This window comes from Triturus cristatus, chromosome 8 (assembly GCF_964204655.1).
Source record: "Triturus cristatus chromosome 8, aTriCri1.1, whole genome shotgun sequence".
Classification (NCBI taxonomy): Eukaryota; Metazoa; Chordata; class Amphibia; order Caudata; family Salamandridae; genus Triturus; species Triturus cristatus.
The window spans coordinates 1232946692-1232959798 of NC_140591.1; the positions used below are offsets into that span (position 1 = coordinate 1232946692).

A 13107-nucleotide genomic window follows, 5' to 3' on the forward strand; every position below is an offset into this window, starting at 1 on the left:
CAAATGAGTAAACATGTGCATTGTCTGTCCAATCGCACAAGAAGTAGCGCAACGAAGCAATGCAATCCGAACGGTGTGCTTTAAAAAGCACATTCTTGTTACGTTGGTGGGAGGCTGGAGAATAAAAGGTCCGCATCTTTTATTCCCGAGCCATGAAGGCGTGTATGGCAAAACACTAGGAAGACTAGCAGCGGTATCAGGGAATTATCAGTTCCCTCACTTTTTATTATTTTTTTCTTAGCATCTTTTCTAGACTGAACATTTGCTTCAGGCCGTGCCCCGACAAAATGCCCAAGTCTGCCCTGTTCTGATGCCACCTCCCTTCAAGAACACACAACCCCCACCCCCTTGTTTGCCAACAAGTGCTGCCCCGTGGGGGCTCGAGCGGGGCGAGCGAGCCGCCCTGGGGGTGACGTCACCGAGTCGTTTATTGGCCAGGGGCGGGGGCCGCGCGGCAGCCCTCCCTGCCTCAGCTGAGCCGCGGGGACAGCCTCCGCCTCGCGCCTCCGCCGCGTCAGGACCGCAGCAGCGCCAACACCCGGAGCCCGGATTCCAGGAGCATGGCATCGAGGAGGATGGAGACCAAGCCAGTCATAACGTGTCTCAAGACGCTGCTCATCGTCTATTCCTTCGTCTTCTGGGTGAGTCCGGGCCCCCGGCGGGGCTCTCCTCGCGGCGCCCTCGTGCACCTTGCGTTTTGGCATCAGTGGGGGCTTGTTTCAGTATATAAAGGGGATCTTGTTATTTGATTATGAGATTGCATCCGCGTGCCCCCTCCGTCCCTCTGCATCAGAGAGACGTGAGTCTGCTGCGCGCGGAGCAGGCGTCTGCTGGTCACGCACAGGCGGCTGCTGGGGGCACTCAGTGCCTGTCAGAGGAGGCTGTCTGTCTGCAGAAGAGGGGGCGACATTTTACCACCTGCTACCCTCGTCCATGGCCGTGGAAGGGATACGAGCCCCTCGCTCATATCCCACGAGAGAGGGAACTGTCTGCCTGAGCAACGACTGTACTGTCTGTGACATTCATATCAGTCCCTTAGGGTGGGAAATGTGCCCCCTCGACTCAGTCCATCTCAGATGGTGAACGTCTGCTTGGGGAATGCTTGCACTGGCTGTCCGAAGGAGGGAGATGAGTCCATCGCCCCTGACTGTGGAATCTGTGCCATGCGTCCCTGTCAGCCTCAGATGACGACCACCTACCTGGGGAATGTCTGCACTGACTGTGTGAAGGAGGGATGTGTGTCCCTCGCCCCTACCTGTGGGACAGGTGCCCCCTCCTCCCTATCCCTCCCAGGCAGAGACCACCTGCCTGGGGAACCAATATACTGACTGCGACTTTCATATGTGTCCCCTGTCCCCGAGTCTGGGATATGTGTCCGATGGAGTCCGCCTCCGTGGGGAATGTATACTGACTGTACGAGGGAGGGATATGCGCACTGACTGTTGTGGGATATGTGCTTCCTTCTACCTAACTCTCCCCGTTAGAGCCTGCCTGACTGGGAAAAGTCTGCCCTGGCTCTGCGAGGAATTGATATGTTTCCCTCGCTCCTGTCCATTCCACAGGGAGCTGCATGACTGCGGGAATCTGTGCACCAGCTGTCAGGGAAGGTTATGTACCCCCGACGGTCCCCACTGTGAAAGGCATATCTGCTCCGCGTCACTCCCTGTACGAGGGATATATCTTATGCGCGCCTCGCCGCAGACAGTGAAAGGGATATGTGCCCGTCGTCTGTCTCTCTGGCGGAAGGAAACTGCCTGAGTGGACAATCTCTACCTCCTTTCCCCTCCCTTCTAAAAACAAGAAATTCTACCCCTGCCTGGCACAGGGGTATCTGCACCTGTCACTAACCCCGCCCTTTCAGCGCCTTGAGACCCTCACAGGTGCACAATTCCCTGATTGATTCTAGATAGGAGAATCTACCACTGGCCCTACCTGTCACGGGTGTATCTGCTCCTGTCACTAACCCCGCCCTTCTAGAAATGAGAATCTACCACTGACCATACCTGTCACCAGGGAATCTGCACCTATCACCCTTACTATCATTCTAGAAGTCAGTATGTCTGTCCCCTGTCCCTATTACTGCCCCTTCCTGCGAGGTGAATGTCTGCCTCTCGCCCCTAACCCATCTCCTCCAGCAGTCTGTTATAACCCCTGCCTGCTAAAGGACTATGTGCCCCGTCAGGCCTGCAAAAGCAGTAGCTTCCCTCCCCCTATCCACTCGTGAAAGACGATATCTGTCTGCCCCTGCCTGTGTGTGAAAGCAAAACCTGCCTCTCGCTACCTCTGGAGTCGTGACAGGGACTGTCTTCCTGAATTCGCATTCGAACGTCTATAACTGCCTATGAAAATGAACCGCTGCCCCTGCTGCCTACCAGAGTGGCAATAACCCGCCCCTCGTCAATGAAATAGGGTATCGGGAATGCCAGGGTGGTACCATCTCTACCAAAAAGATTCGATGCCCCTGCCAACCGAAGAAGAGCGTATCTGCTCCTCGCCCACCTATTTATAAACAGTATGTCCACCCTGCTTCCCAGAGGGAACTGCGAAATATTTTTTGTGACCTGCCTGCAAAATTGACACCTGCCTGCCTTTACCCGCCTTGTGAAAAGGGTGTCTGCCTCTGTTAGGGAAGAGAGCTGCCCGCCAGGCCGTGGGAAATGAGGTGAAAGTATAAGAATGTGGCACTGTAGAAATCTGTTACTGTCGTGTCCAAGTAAGTAACAGTGTCACTCCCAGACAGGGCAGATCCCCCTTTCCCAAGGCAGACAGTCAACAGGGCAGATTTGCATTTTCTCAAACAAACAGGGAAGATTTGCCTTTTCTCAGGCAGACTGGGCAGTTTTGTCTCTTCCTTGACCAACAGGGCACATTTGGCCTTTCCCAGACAGGCAGGGAGGATTTACTTTTTCTCAAACAGACAGGGCAGATTTCCATTTCCCCAGACAGGCAGAGCAGATTATCATTTCCACAGGCAGACAGGGCAGATTTCCATTTTACCAGACAGGCAGAGCAGATTATCATTTCCACAGGCAGACAGGGCAGATTTCCATTTTCCCAGACAGGTAGGACAGATTATCATTTCCGCAGGCAGACAGGACAGATTTCCATTTTCCCAGACAGGTAGGACAGATTATCATTTCCCCAGGCAGACAGGACAGATCTTCATTTCCCTAGACAGGCAGAGCAGGTTATCATTTCCGCAGGCAGACAGGACAGATTTCCATTTTCCCAGACAGGTAGGACAGATTATCATTTCCCCAGGCAGACAGGCAGAGCAGATTATCATTTCCACAGGCAGACAGGACAGATTTCCATTTTCCCAGACAGGTAGGACAGATTATAATTTCACCAGGCAAACGGGGCAGATTTCCATTTCCCCAGACAAACTGGGCAGATACCGCTACAAGCCTGCCTTCCAGCGGACATGCCATGTCTGACCCAGCTTTCCAAAGCGAATCTCTGCTAGAACCCTGCCCTCTAAAGAGATTATCCACCTCTCGAATCCGTTCTGATCCCCTTGTTATAAAATCAGATCACCTGCCGTCGAGAGCGAATCCTCTCCCTGCCCTACCTGCAAGAGTGATTCACTGCCCCAGATATGTCCCCTGTCAGATAAAAACATGCTTGCCCCGCCCATCATGGCTAAGAATCAAGTGTCCCGCCTGCACGTGAAGGGCACCCGTTGTGCCCGTGAAAATATCTGCCGTCTGTGGTAGTCACGAAAGAGTATTTACAGCACTCCAACATGTCTTCTAACTGCGTGACTAAGAAAGGGGGACGCCAGGCGCGCCTTGGTTATTGGCAACACATGAGCATGTCTCCTACTGCAGAAGTTCTGCCAGCCTGCCTCTTAATATGTGTATGTTGGCTGGCAGTGATTTCTTGTCTACAATGGGTTGCTTTCGAGTTTGGATGCAGACGGGGCAAAGTGTTAGGGTTTCTGAGTCATTGGATGACACCTGGGCACTTAAAGAAACAAACATATAACCCTGCTCTTCGTGCATTGGTGATCCAGTAAGGAAAGTGACGAGTGCAATGATGATCCAGTGTAAGGCATGTAATGTGTGCATTGGTAGCTCAGTTAAAGGCACTCGATCTGTTATGTTAGGTGGATTTGTAAAGCAGCTTATCACACGAGGTACATCCAGGCGCTGGAGTAGATTAGAAGTCCGATCGGGCACAGCCACATAGTTAGTTTCTTGCCGGACTCGAGTGTGGACGGGGATTTCCTAATGTGATGTGGAAGGCTGTTCCAGGATTTGACGGTGATGTAGGAAAAAGAGCGTTGTCCTGATTTGCTTCTGTGGATTTGGGGTATCTGTGTGAGGTAGGAGTGGCTGAGCACAGTTGCCTGGTGGGTTGGTGAAAGTTGAGGCGGTGGTTGAGGTTGGCAGGTCCAGTGTTGTGGAGGGCTTTGCATGGGGGGGTGAGCAGTTTGAATTGGCTACGATTCTGAATTGGTAATCAGTGGAGCTCTCTCAGGTGAGGCATGATGTGTGTGCTGCGGGGGATGTTGAGGGTGTGTCTGGTTGCGGCATTCTGGGTGATCTGGAGTCTTTGTATGAGTTGATCCGTGATGTTAGTGTAGAGTGCAGGCGGTGGGCAAAAAAATTCTCACGTTATCCCAAGTAACGATTACTCGTGCCCTAAAGTAGCTATAACTTGCACCACTCGCCTTGCACTTCTAATTTCCTCAAATATTACATTGCTTATGATAAGCTCTATGGCCTCATTGATAACATCACTGCAAAATCTGACATGACATCATTGATGACAGCACTGTACATGGCGGGGGCGTGAGTTATAGTTACTTTAGGGCCCTTCTCACTTGCCCTTCATGGTTAGCTTGTTGTCCCTGCCTCTGCCCGTCTCATCATGCCCTCTGTTGTCCAAGTCTATGCTTCTGCCCCCTCTCTTCAGCCCTGCATGGCATGTTGTGCTACAATTGCTGCACCCACCTGTCGTGCATAGTTAGCTTGATGCCCACACCCTGCTCATCCCTCTATTGTCCGTGTGTGTGCCCATGACCCTGCTCTCCATGGTTGCTGCCACTGTCCCCCCTGCTTGCCCTCCATAGTCTTTTGTGCTGCCACTGCCCCTCCTTCCATTGTCTGAGTCCATGGTCCCATCCCCTTATGGTCCTTTCTCCATGCCCCAGCCCCCTCTCCCTTGCCTACCACGATCTGCTGCGCTGCTCTTTGCCCCTCCTCCACCCCAGCTGCCATACAAGGTAACTATAACTCATTTCCTTGCCATGCACTGCTAATTACCCCATATATTACATCACTCATCTTCTATGGCATCATTGATAATATCACTGCAACATTTCCAATAAAATTATTCAAGTGTAAATCCGTTCAGCAGTTTTTGAGCATTTATTGCCCAAAATGTTTGCATATAACAAGTTGCGGCTTATCTGTGGGGGCCGACAGATCTCATGTTGAGTTCTGATAGGCTGACACCATATAAGTTGCACCCTAACCATGCCCTGATAATGACCCCACATATTAAATGCCTCATGACATCTTCTATGACATCATTGATAATATCGCTGCAACATTTGAAAGGACATTATTGGCAACAAAACTGTATATATCGGTAGGGGTGCGCATTATAGTTACCTTAGGGAATGAGTGATAGTTATTTGAGATATCTATAACGGGTGAATTTCAGTGGTTTTGTACATTTATAGCAACATATTTTAACTGACATTTTCACATAACTATGTCAAATTAACCTTTGTATCTCTCAATATATACAGTGACGGCCCGTGTAGGGCGTTTTACCGGGGCGGTGACGTGGCGCAGAGGAGGGGCAGGGTGGAGGGTTGCAAAATGCGGAAAACGGCTGATTTCAGGTAAGTTACGAAAAAAATTCATAAAACGAATTTCGCTGCGCGCGCTACATCGCCAAATGCGATGCAGCGCGCGCAACGAAATTCGTTTTTTTTTTCCGTAACTTACCTGAAATCGGCCGTTTGCCGCATTTTGCAACCCCCCACCCTGCCCCTCCTCTGTGCCACGTCACCGTCCCGGTAAAACGCCCTACATGGGCCATCACTGAATATATATATGTATAAATATATTCCATTATACAGCCCTGTATGGGCATAATCAGCACTGCCTCAATGCTTCAAAACAACTTGACTGCTATGCATATTCAGATTGGGTTTTATTTTACATTTATTGTATAATGAAATTAACTAGCACTAAATTCATGGATGTCACGATATTTATGGGTAAAAATGCTCCAGCGAGTGCTGGTATTCTTTATACTTTGAAGCTGTGAGATTTAGTGCATCTTCACCTACGCACACTACAGCACCCGATCAAGAGTGCAGGAAGTAAGGCGGGGGTCTTGCAGCAGCATATATATATATAAATAAATATATATATATATATATATATATATATATATATATATATATATATATATATATATATATATATATATATATATATATATATATATATATATATATATATATATACATACATAGTTTCAATCCCCAGCCCCTTCTTTCTTGTTAACCGGAGGTGGTGCAGTCCTGACGTGGCAAAGGGCACCACGGTAAACATTTTTTCCCAATGGCCCTTGAGCTTTTCAGGATGCACTCAGCGGCAATCCAGCCCTCTGGCTTTCAAGGGCCATTGGGAAAAAATGTTTAACGTGGTGCCCTTCGCTGATTGAAACTGATTCGAACCCGTTCAGCACAGCAAACCTGATGTAAGAGACTCTCCTGCACTCCCTGGAGCCTACTAAGGCGAGAATTGCTTTTAATAGTGCGTGTGAAAGTGAACCTACTAAGGAAAAGACTGTTGGCTCTGACCAGAATACAAGTCCCAGCATGCAATGAAATTGTGCACGGACTAAGTGTAGCCCACTGCGGGCGGGGAACCAATGGGAAGCATGCAAATTAATTAAATTTAAGAGCAAATCTATGATTAAGGGGCACAAAGCACTAAAACGCGTCAGGCAGACAATGCTACTTACCCGGGAGTAACGGAGAGTGAAATCACTGAAAGCCAGAGGGCTGGATTGCCGCTGAGTGCGTCCTCAAAAGCTCAAGGGCCATTGGGAAAAAAACATATATATATATATATACACTGAAAAAACCATAGGTTTCACACATGTTATAGCTAGCGGAAATTTTACTGATAAAAAACCAATGAAATTCCCCCGTTATAGTTAGTGCAGGCAACTATAACTCACGCGACCGCAATCCTCTGCTGATGCTAATACTGTTTTTAGACACTTATTTGCCCATGTCTTCTTCCATAAATTTTTAGCTATACATATATTACAAATATTTTTTTTTCATAAAGACACATATGTCATCAGCAGAAGATTGCGGTCGCGTGAGTTATAGTTGCCTGCACTAACTATAACGGGGGAATTTCACTGGTTTTTTATCAGTAAAATTTCCGCTAACTATAACATGTGTGAAACCTATGGTTTTTTCAGTGAATTTGCAAGGTTTTTTAAATGCTAATTCCTAACTATAACGTTTGTGAAACCTATGGTTTTTTCAGTGAATTTGTACGGTTTTTTAAATGCTAAGTTACTTTACGCCATTCGTGGCGTGCGCGCCCACTTAACGCAGTTCGTTCCGTGCGCGCACGGTGCGCTTTGCGCACCGTGCGCGCACAGTGAGCACGCGGTGCGCTTCGTGCACCGCGCGCCCACTTTACGCAGTTAGTGCCGTGCACGCACGGTGGGCACGCGGTGCGCTACACGCACCGCGTGCCCACGTTACGCTAGATGGGCCATGTACGCACGATGCGCTTCGCGCACCGTGCGCACTTGGAGGACATATGATGCACTTCGTTTTGAAAGGTAATATTTTACATTTTCTTATGTCTGATAAGCCATGTACAAATGGTGCCCTTCGGGCACCATTTGCACACAGGGTGGGGAGAGTGTGGATAATTTTTTTTTTTAATTATTTTTTTACCGTACGCGTACGGTAAGCGTAATCGGCGAAATTAGCGAAAAAATAAAAATTCCGTTTTTGGCCTTGGGGGATCTTTGGGGACTCCCTCAACATGGCTAGGTGTTTTGGCGCATCCAAAACAGCCCCTTTACATGTTTTTGTGCTTTGTGTTTTAATCCACACTCTCAGTGCGAGAGAGAAAATGGCGGCCGCCGCTTCCTGGTTTCGGCCGATTCGAATGTTTACTATGATCTAAGAGCCAATCAGAATCGCGCTCGCGCACGCCACCGTACGCGTACGGTAAGCGTACCGTAAGCACACCGTAAGCTGGCTCAGATATATATATTGATTTAAAGGCTATTTTCTCAGAATCTACTGAACAGATTTACACCAAACCTACAAAAGGCACTTCCTTGACCTGGGGACTACCTCTCTGCCAAATTTCATTAAATTCTGTTCAGCCGTTCGGGCTGTAGCCCTGTCTAAAGGTCCTATGAAAAAATGCATGGGAAAAACGCGTTTTGGGACCCCCCTTTTATCTCAGCCCCCGCTTGACGAATCCCCCCGAGACTTTCAGGGTAGGAGCGGAGCGTAGCGCCCCACCTATTTTGAAAAATTCGCGAGGATTCGTCGACCGGCGCCAAAGTTATTCAAAATAGAATGTTGCGGATTTCCTATGGAAACGTGGTCCTAACTATAACTACCTACTGGCGACCGCCAGTAGGTAATATATATATATATATATGTGTGTGTGTGTGTTTGTTTTGTTTTTCCTATAATTTAATTTTGATGGCTTTTTGGTTGTCTTTGTGTTCTGCTTGTTTATTTTGTGGACCAAATCTGTGAGTGACGCTCTTCTTCCATGCCACTATATTGGTTTTCTACTCACAGACAGCTTGGTAATGGGGCTATTTCACAGCAAATCTTGGTTGATGTGGACATGGGGTGACAGAATTATCCTCATGCAATGTGGTTGTCAACTGCCATGGCCTGGGATGTGAATGAGTTCAATACAAATTGAAATAAAACCGCTGTAAGGTTGGGTTGCCTGGTGTTCCAGCAATGCACCTTGCAAAGATTTCTTAATCACATGCAGTGTCATCTGGCAAAGACTGCATTTTGAATGGTGTTCTGTTGAATTTTAACTCATACATGACCTTGTTGCTTTGATGACAGTTTTGTTCCTATTTTACATGGCCATATTTCCAGCTTTAAAGGTTGCATGTGCAGTCATGCAGTTCGTCAGTGAAACCTCAGTGTTGTAAGCTATGTATGTTTGTATGTATGTATGTATGTGGTCCAGCAGAAGGGCAGAAACGCTGAAACGCGTCGGACGTCTTTTTCTTTGTGCACTGATAATGATTTGGTGATATAATAAAAAAATGAATCAACATGACCTCCAATGTTTGCTGTTTTCTGTCTCCTTCAATGTGGATGCAAAGTAGATTTTCTTCGGAGTATGTATGTATAAGGTATTTCTATAGAGTGATACTAAGCAAAAGGCAGCGAAGCGCTGTACATGGTCAAAGACAACCACAAAGTCAATGAGTAGTCGGAGAGGATGCCAGGTTGCGGATGGTTAATGGGTTGTGATGTAGTCTTTAAAGTCATGAGCCTTCAATTCTTTCCTAAATTGGAGCAACATTGAGGTGGTCCTGATGGATACAAGGATGTTGTCTGTATATGATACCTGACATTATCACAATAATTGTACTGTGAAGCATATCAGAGTGAAAGAGACTTTCACAAAAGGACATTGATTGTCCAGCAGGGAGAGGGTACTCCGACCCAAAAGGCCTCACTCCAGCACTCTGGCGACCAGATTGCAGCAATGGCCACTTTCGACGTGTAAATAACCTATATGACCGCCTCTGATTTTTTAAAATTCTAATTTGGTTTAGTAATGTGTTTACTTTCCATCTCAGTTGGCTGTACTATTCCTTGCCTGAAGCTGGACATTCAGGCTGCTCGCTGCCCTATCTGGTTCCCATCTCTCCAGCTGCATACCTGGGCATGCAAAGTGCCAAATTAAAAATGGCGCTTTTCCCACTCCAGTGTTTGGAGTCGAAAGAAGGTAGAATCAAATTCTGATTAGAAAGTGGTTGTAAGAAATGAGCTTCTCATACCTAATTACACACGCTACTTCTTTCATGCTCATTCTGACTGAGCGCCGAGTTAACTTTGAGCTGGAGTGTGAAACAATGTTTGTGGCCCAATTTCAAACAAGGGGGCTGGGCAAACTGAGCGTAGTGCTGTGTTTTTCCCTACACAAGGTCCTCCAGGCAATACCTGGACGACTTTGTATAGCTAAACATATTCATAGAGGTGTTTACCAACCATGTGGTAAAGCTTGTCGTTAAGACCATTTCCACACATTATTCCCCATCGCATATGGGAAAACTTGTAGTGAGTGCACAAACTGCCCACAAACCTCCGGTCATTGTTTTTTTCTCTGGGCGGTTTTTGCACCCAATTTTACCTTGATGCTTGGAATGACGTTATTAGTTTTATCATTTTCAAACATTGTACTTCAAGTGTTGGCAAATAGACGTTTATGACCTTCTCAGGAATTTAGATTATATAGAGTAATGCCTATGGTTTCTGGACAACTTTTCTATCACAGGTACAGCCCTGGTGGTTGAGTCTACTCCATCATTAAAGGGTTCTTCTATCCATGATGGGAATGTGGGCCCCTCTGGTACCACTCTCTGTCTAGCTGAGTGCCATCTGTGGGTAGTATTTTGCCAGGCAATGCTAGGCTGTTTTTCAGTTTGAGTATCCTCTGAATGATTTTTAGCTTTATGTCTACAATGTACTGTTTACTTATTTCCTTTATGTTTACAAGGTACTGTTTACCTATTTCCTTTATGTTTACAAGGTACTGTTTGCCTATCTCCTTTAAGGTAGACTAATATTCCTGCTAGACAGTACTGTAATTTAAATGGATGAAGTGGATGCCATAAAGTTGTTCAGGTGCACCCTCAAGTTTTCTTCTTTTGTTGTTAAATAAAGAATTATTGTATTTCTTATCAAGTTGTGTATTGAGGATATCCTGAAAATGGGATTCATCAAGTTGTACAGAATTAATAAAAAAAAGTAAATCTCACAGCTAGTCACCGGAAATGATCGTCCCGCTTCTGATTAAATACAGAGGTTGTGGTCAAGGGGTCAGAGGACTTGGCACATGCAGGAAGCAGAGGGACGTGCACAGGAAATGATCAGCTGTGGAATGCCAGGGTTAAATGTTCTTACCTCTCTGTGAGAAGGACATTGACTTGCAGAACTAGTTCAATGTGTTGTATAAGTTTGGCCCCAGTATAGAAAAGCTCCAGTTCTTTGTGAAAGCCTTCTCAACCAGGTATCAAACTAGTTGCACAGAGGATTCTGTATGCTTGGATAGGATAGGTTAATTTCCCCTCCGGTTACAAAGTAATCCCTGTTTCAAGCAGAATTATATGTACCGTGTCTGAAATTTTCTTTGATGTTTGAGGTCTGAGTTTTCACCCTTACCATGTTTATTGTTTCATATTTTAGCAGAGTTCTAAATAAATGGCCTATTCATAATCCAGTCGGGAAAAAGTGTGAAAAGCAGCAGTAGTGGGCGGCAACATTAAAATATGGTATTGTGCCATGCCCAATAAACTCACCATATTTGTTGCGCTGGCATGCATGGTCATATTGCTTCTCTTCTCTCGTCCGTGGTGACTAGGGGCGGTCCGGTGTAAAGGGAAGGACTTTGTCTCTTGTGGAAAAATTGTTCCAGCCAATCCTGGAGCTTCAGCGAAGCTCCAGGATTAGCTGGAACAGGCTAACCAAGAGCTCATTTGCGGCTGTAATCCCTCAACTGTACCTCAGCCCTGGGATTACGGGCTCAAAAGTGCGCATGTCAGATTGGCCGGCTGTAGGCAGCAGGTCAATGTGACATGCGCACTGGCAGGGGGATGAAGTAATAGAGCAATTGCACTAATTAGCCCGCCCCCACCCTCGCGCTGTAACAGCGCAAGCCTGGACACATTATAATAAAATGGTATTTATTACTATTTTATAATTACTGTGTGTGCCAGCTGCACTAACAGTAGGCGGGGTGACGGTCTGCCACCATAACGGAAGAGCTGCCACTGAGAAGCAGTGTGGGACCAGTCACATAAAATGCAATAATATAAGTATTTGTGGGTGACCAGATTTAGTATTTTGAAATTGTGTATACCTGTCGGTCTAAACCCTCGTTCTACTGGGTCTGCTGAGGAGACATGTCTCAGGTTTAGGTGACTGTGGAATTTCACGTTTTCTCCCCATGTTTCGCCCCACACGTAAAACGTGTTTTGATATGGATGTATCACTTCCCGTTAATCTCCACAATTGTTCATGCCCTTGAATATTCTAACCACACTCCTTGCACCTATGTTAATGTGTATATGTAGGGTGGGAACTATTTGATAATGTTTGTGAATACACCTAATGTTGATAGGTTGTTTTTAACACATTTACAATGGCCACTCACATTGGAAGTGCCATTTTCCATCACTTCAGAAATACAATTACGTCAGTTCTGGCAACCTGTGTCCTGGTGTATTTTTCAAACTTTAAGTGCCATCTGTGACTGAATGTGGCTACAGATCATGATTTGGTGAACCAGGATCTGTTTTTTGTTGGGTGCACACAGAAAGATTTGTGCTCACGTGAAACTTAGCTGTACCCAGTTTGTGAGTCGAGTCTCTTGTCAAAATGGAAGTGTCTGTTGGATAAATAAGGTGAATGCTTTGTACAGTAGCCCACCGGGTAACACAGCAATTTAATGTTTCTTTTCAGAGGTGCATACACAAGGTCTGTGCTTTGTCCAGACGTTCAATTCAGTGTGAAACACATTGACTATTTTTCCTTCAAAGTCCTTCCAATGTTAGTCCCATTAGATCTTTGATGTGTCCAGATATCTGCCATTGTGTGGAACACAAGGTGTGTACTTTTTACAGAGACCCAACACAGTGTGTTAAATAAGTTCTATTCTTTATTCAGACATCCACTCTTGTGCACCACACCAGGTTTCGCTTTGTCCAGATCTCCACCACTCAATGCCAAGTAAGTTCTTTGTGCAGAGGCAAACAGCTGTGTACCCCAAAATGTCTATGGAGTGTACAGAGGTCTTTCATTGTGTAACTCTTTTTCAGAGCTTCATA

At 46.4% G+C, this 13107-nt stretch overlaps 1 protein-coding gene across 1 annotated transcript in view; it reads left to right on the plus strand.

The window, feature by feature from the left end:
• The first annotated feature begins 451 nt into the window (after positions 1–451).
• TSPAN7 (tetraspanin 7) overlaps positions 452–13107 on the plus strand; it is a 217142-nt gene continuing 204486 nt past the window's right edge. Inside the window, exon 1 of the mRNA XM_085622917.1 lies at positions 452–641. Within this exon, the coding sequence (XP_085479043.1) occupies positions 561–641 (81 nt within the window). The 5' untranslated portion in view covers positions 452–560. The remainder of the gene's footprint in view (positions 642–13107) is intronic.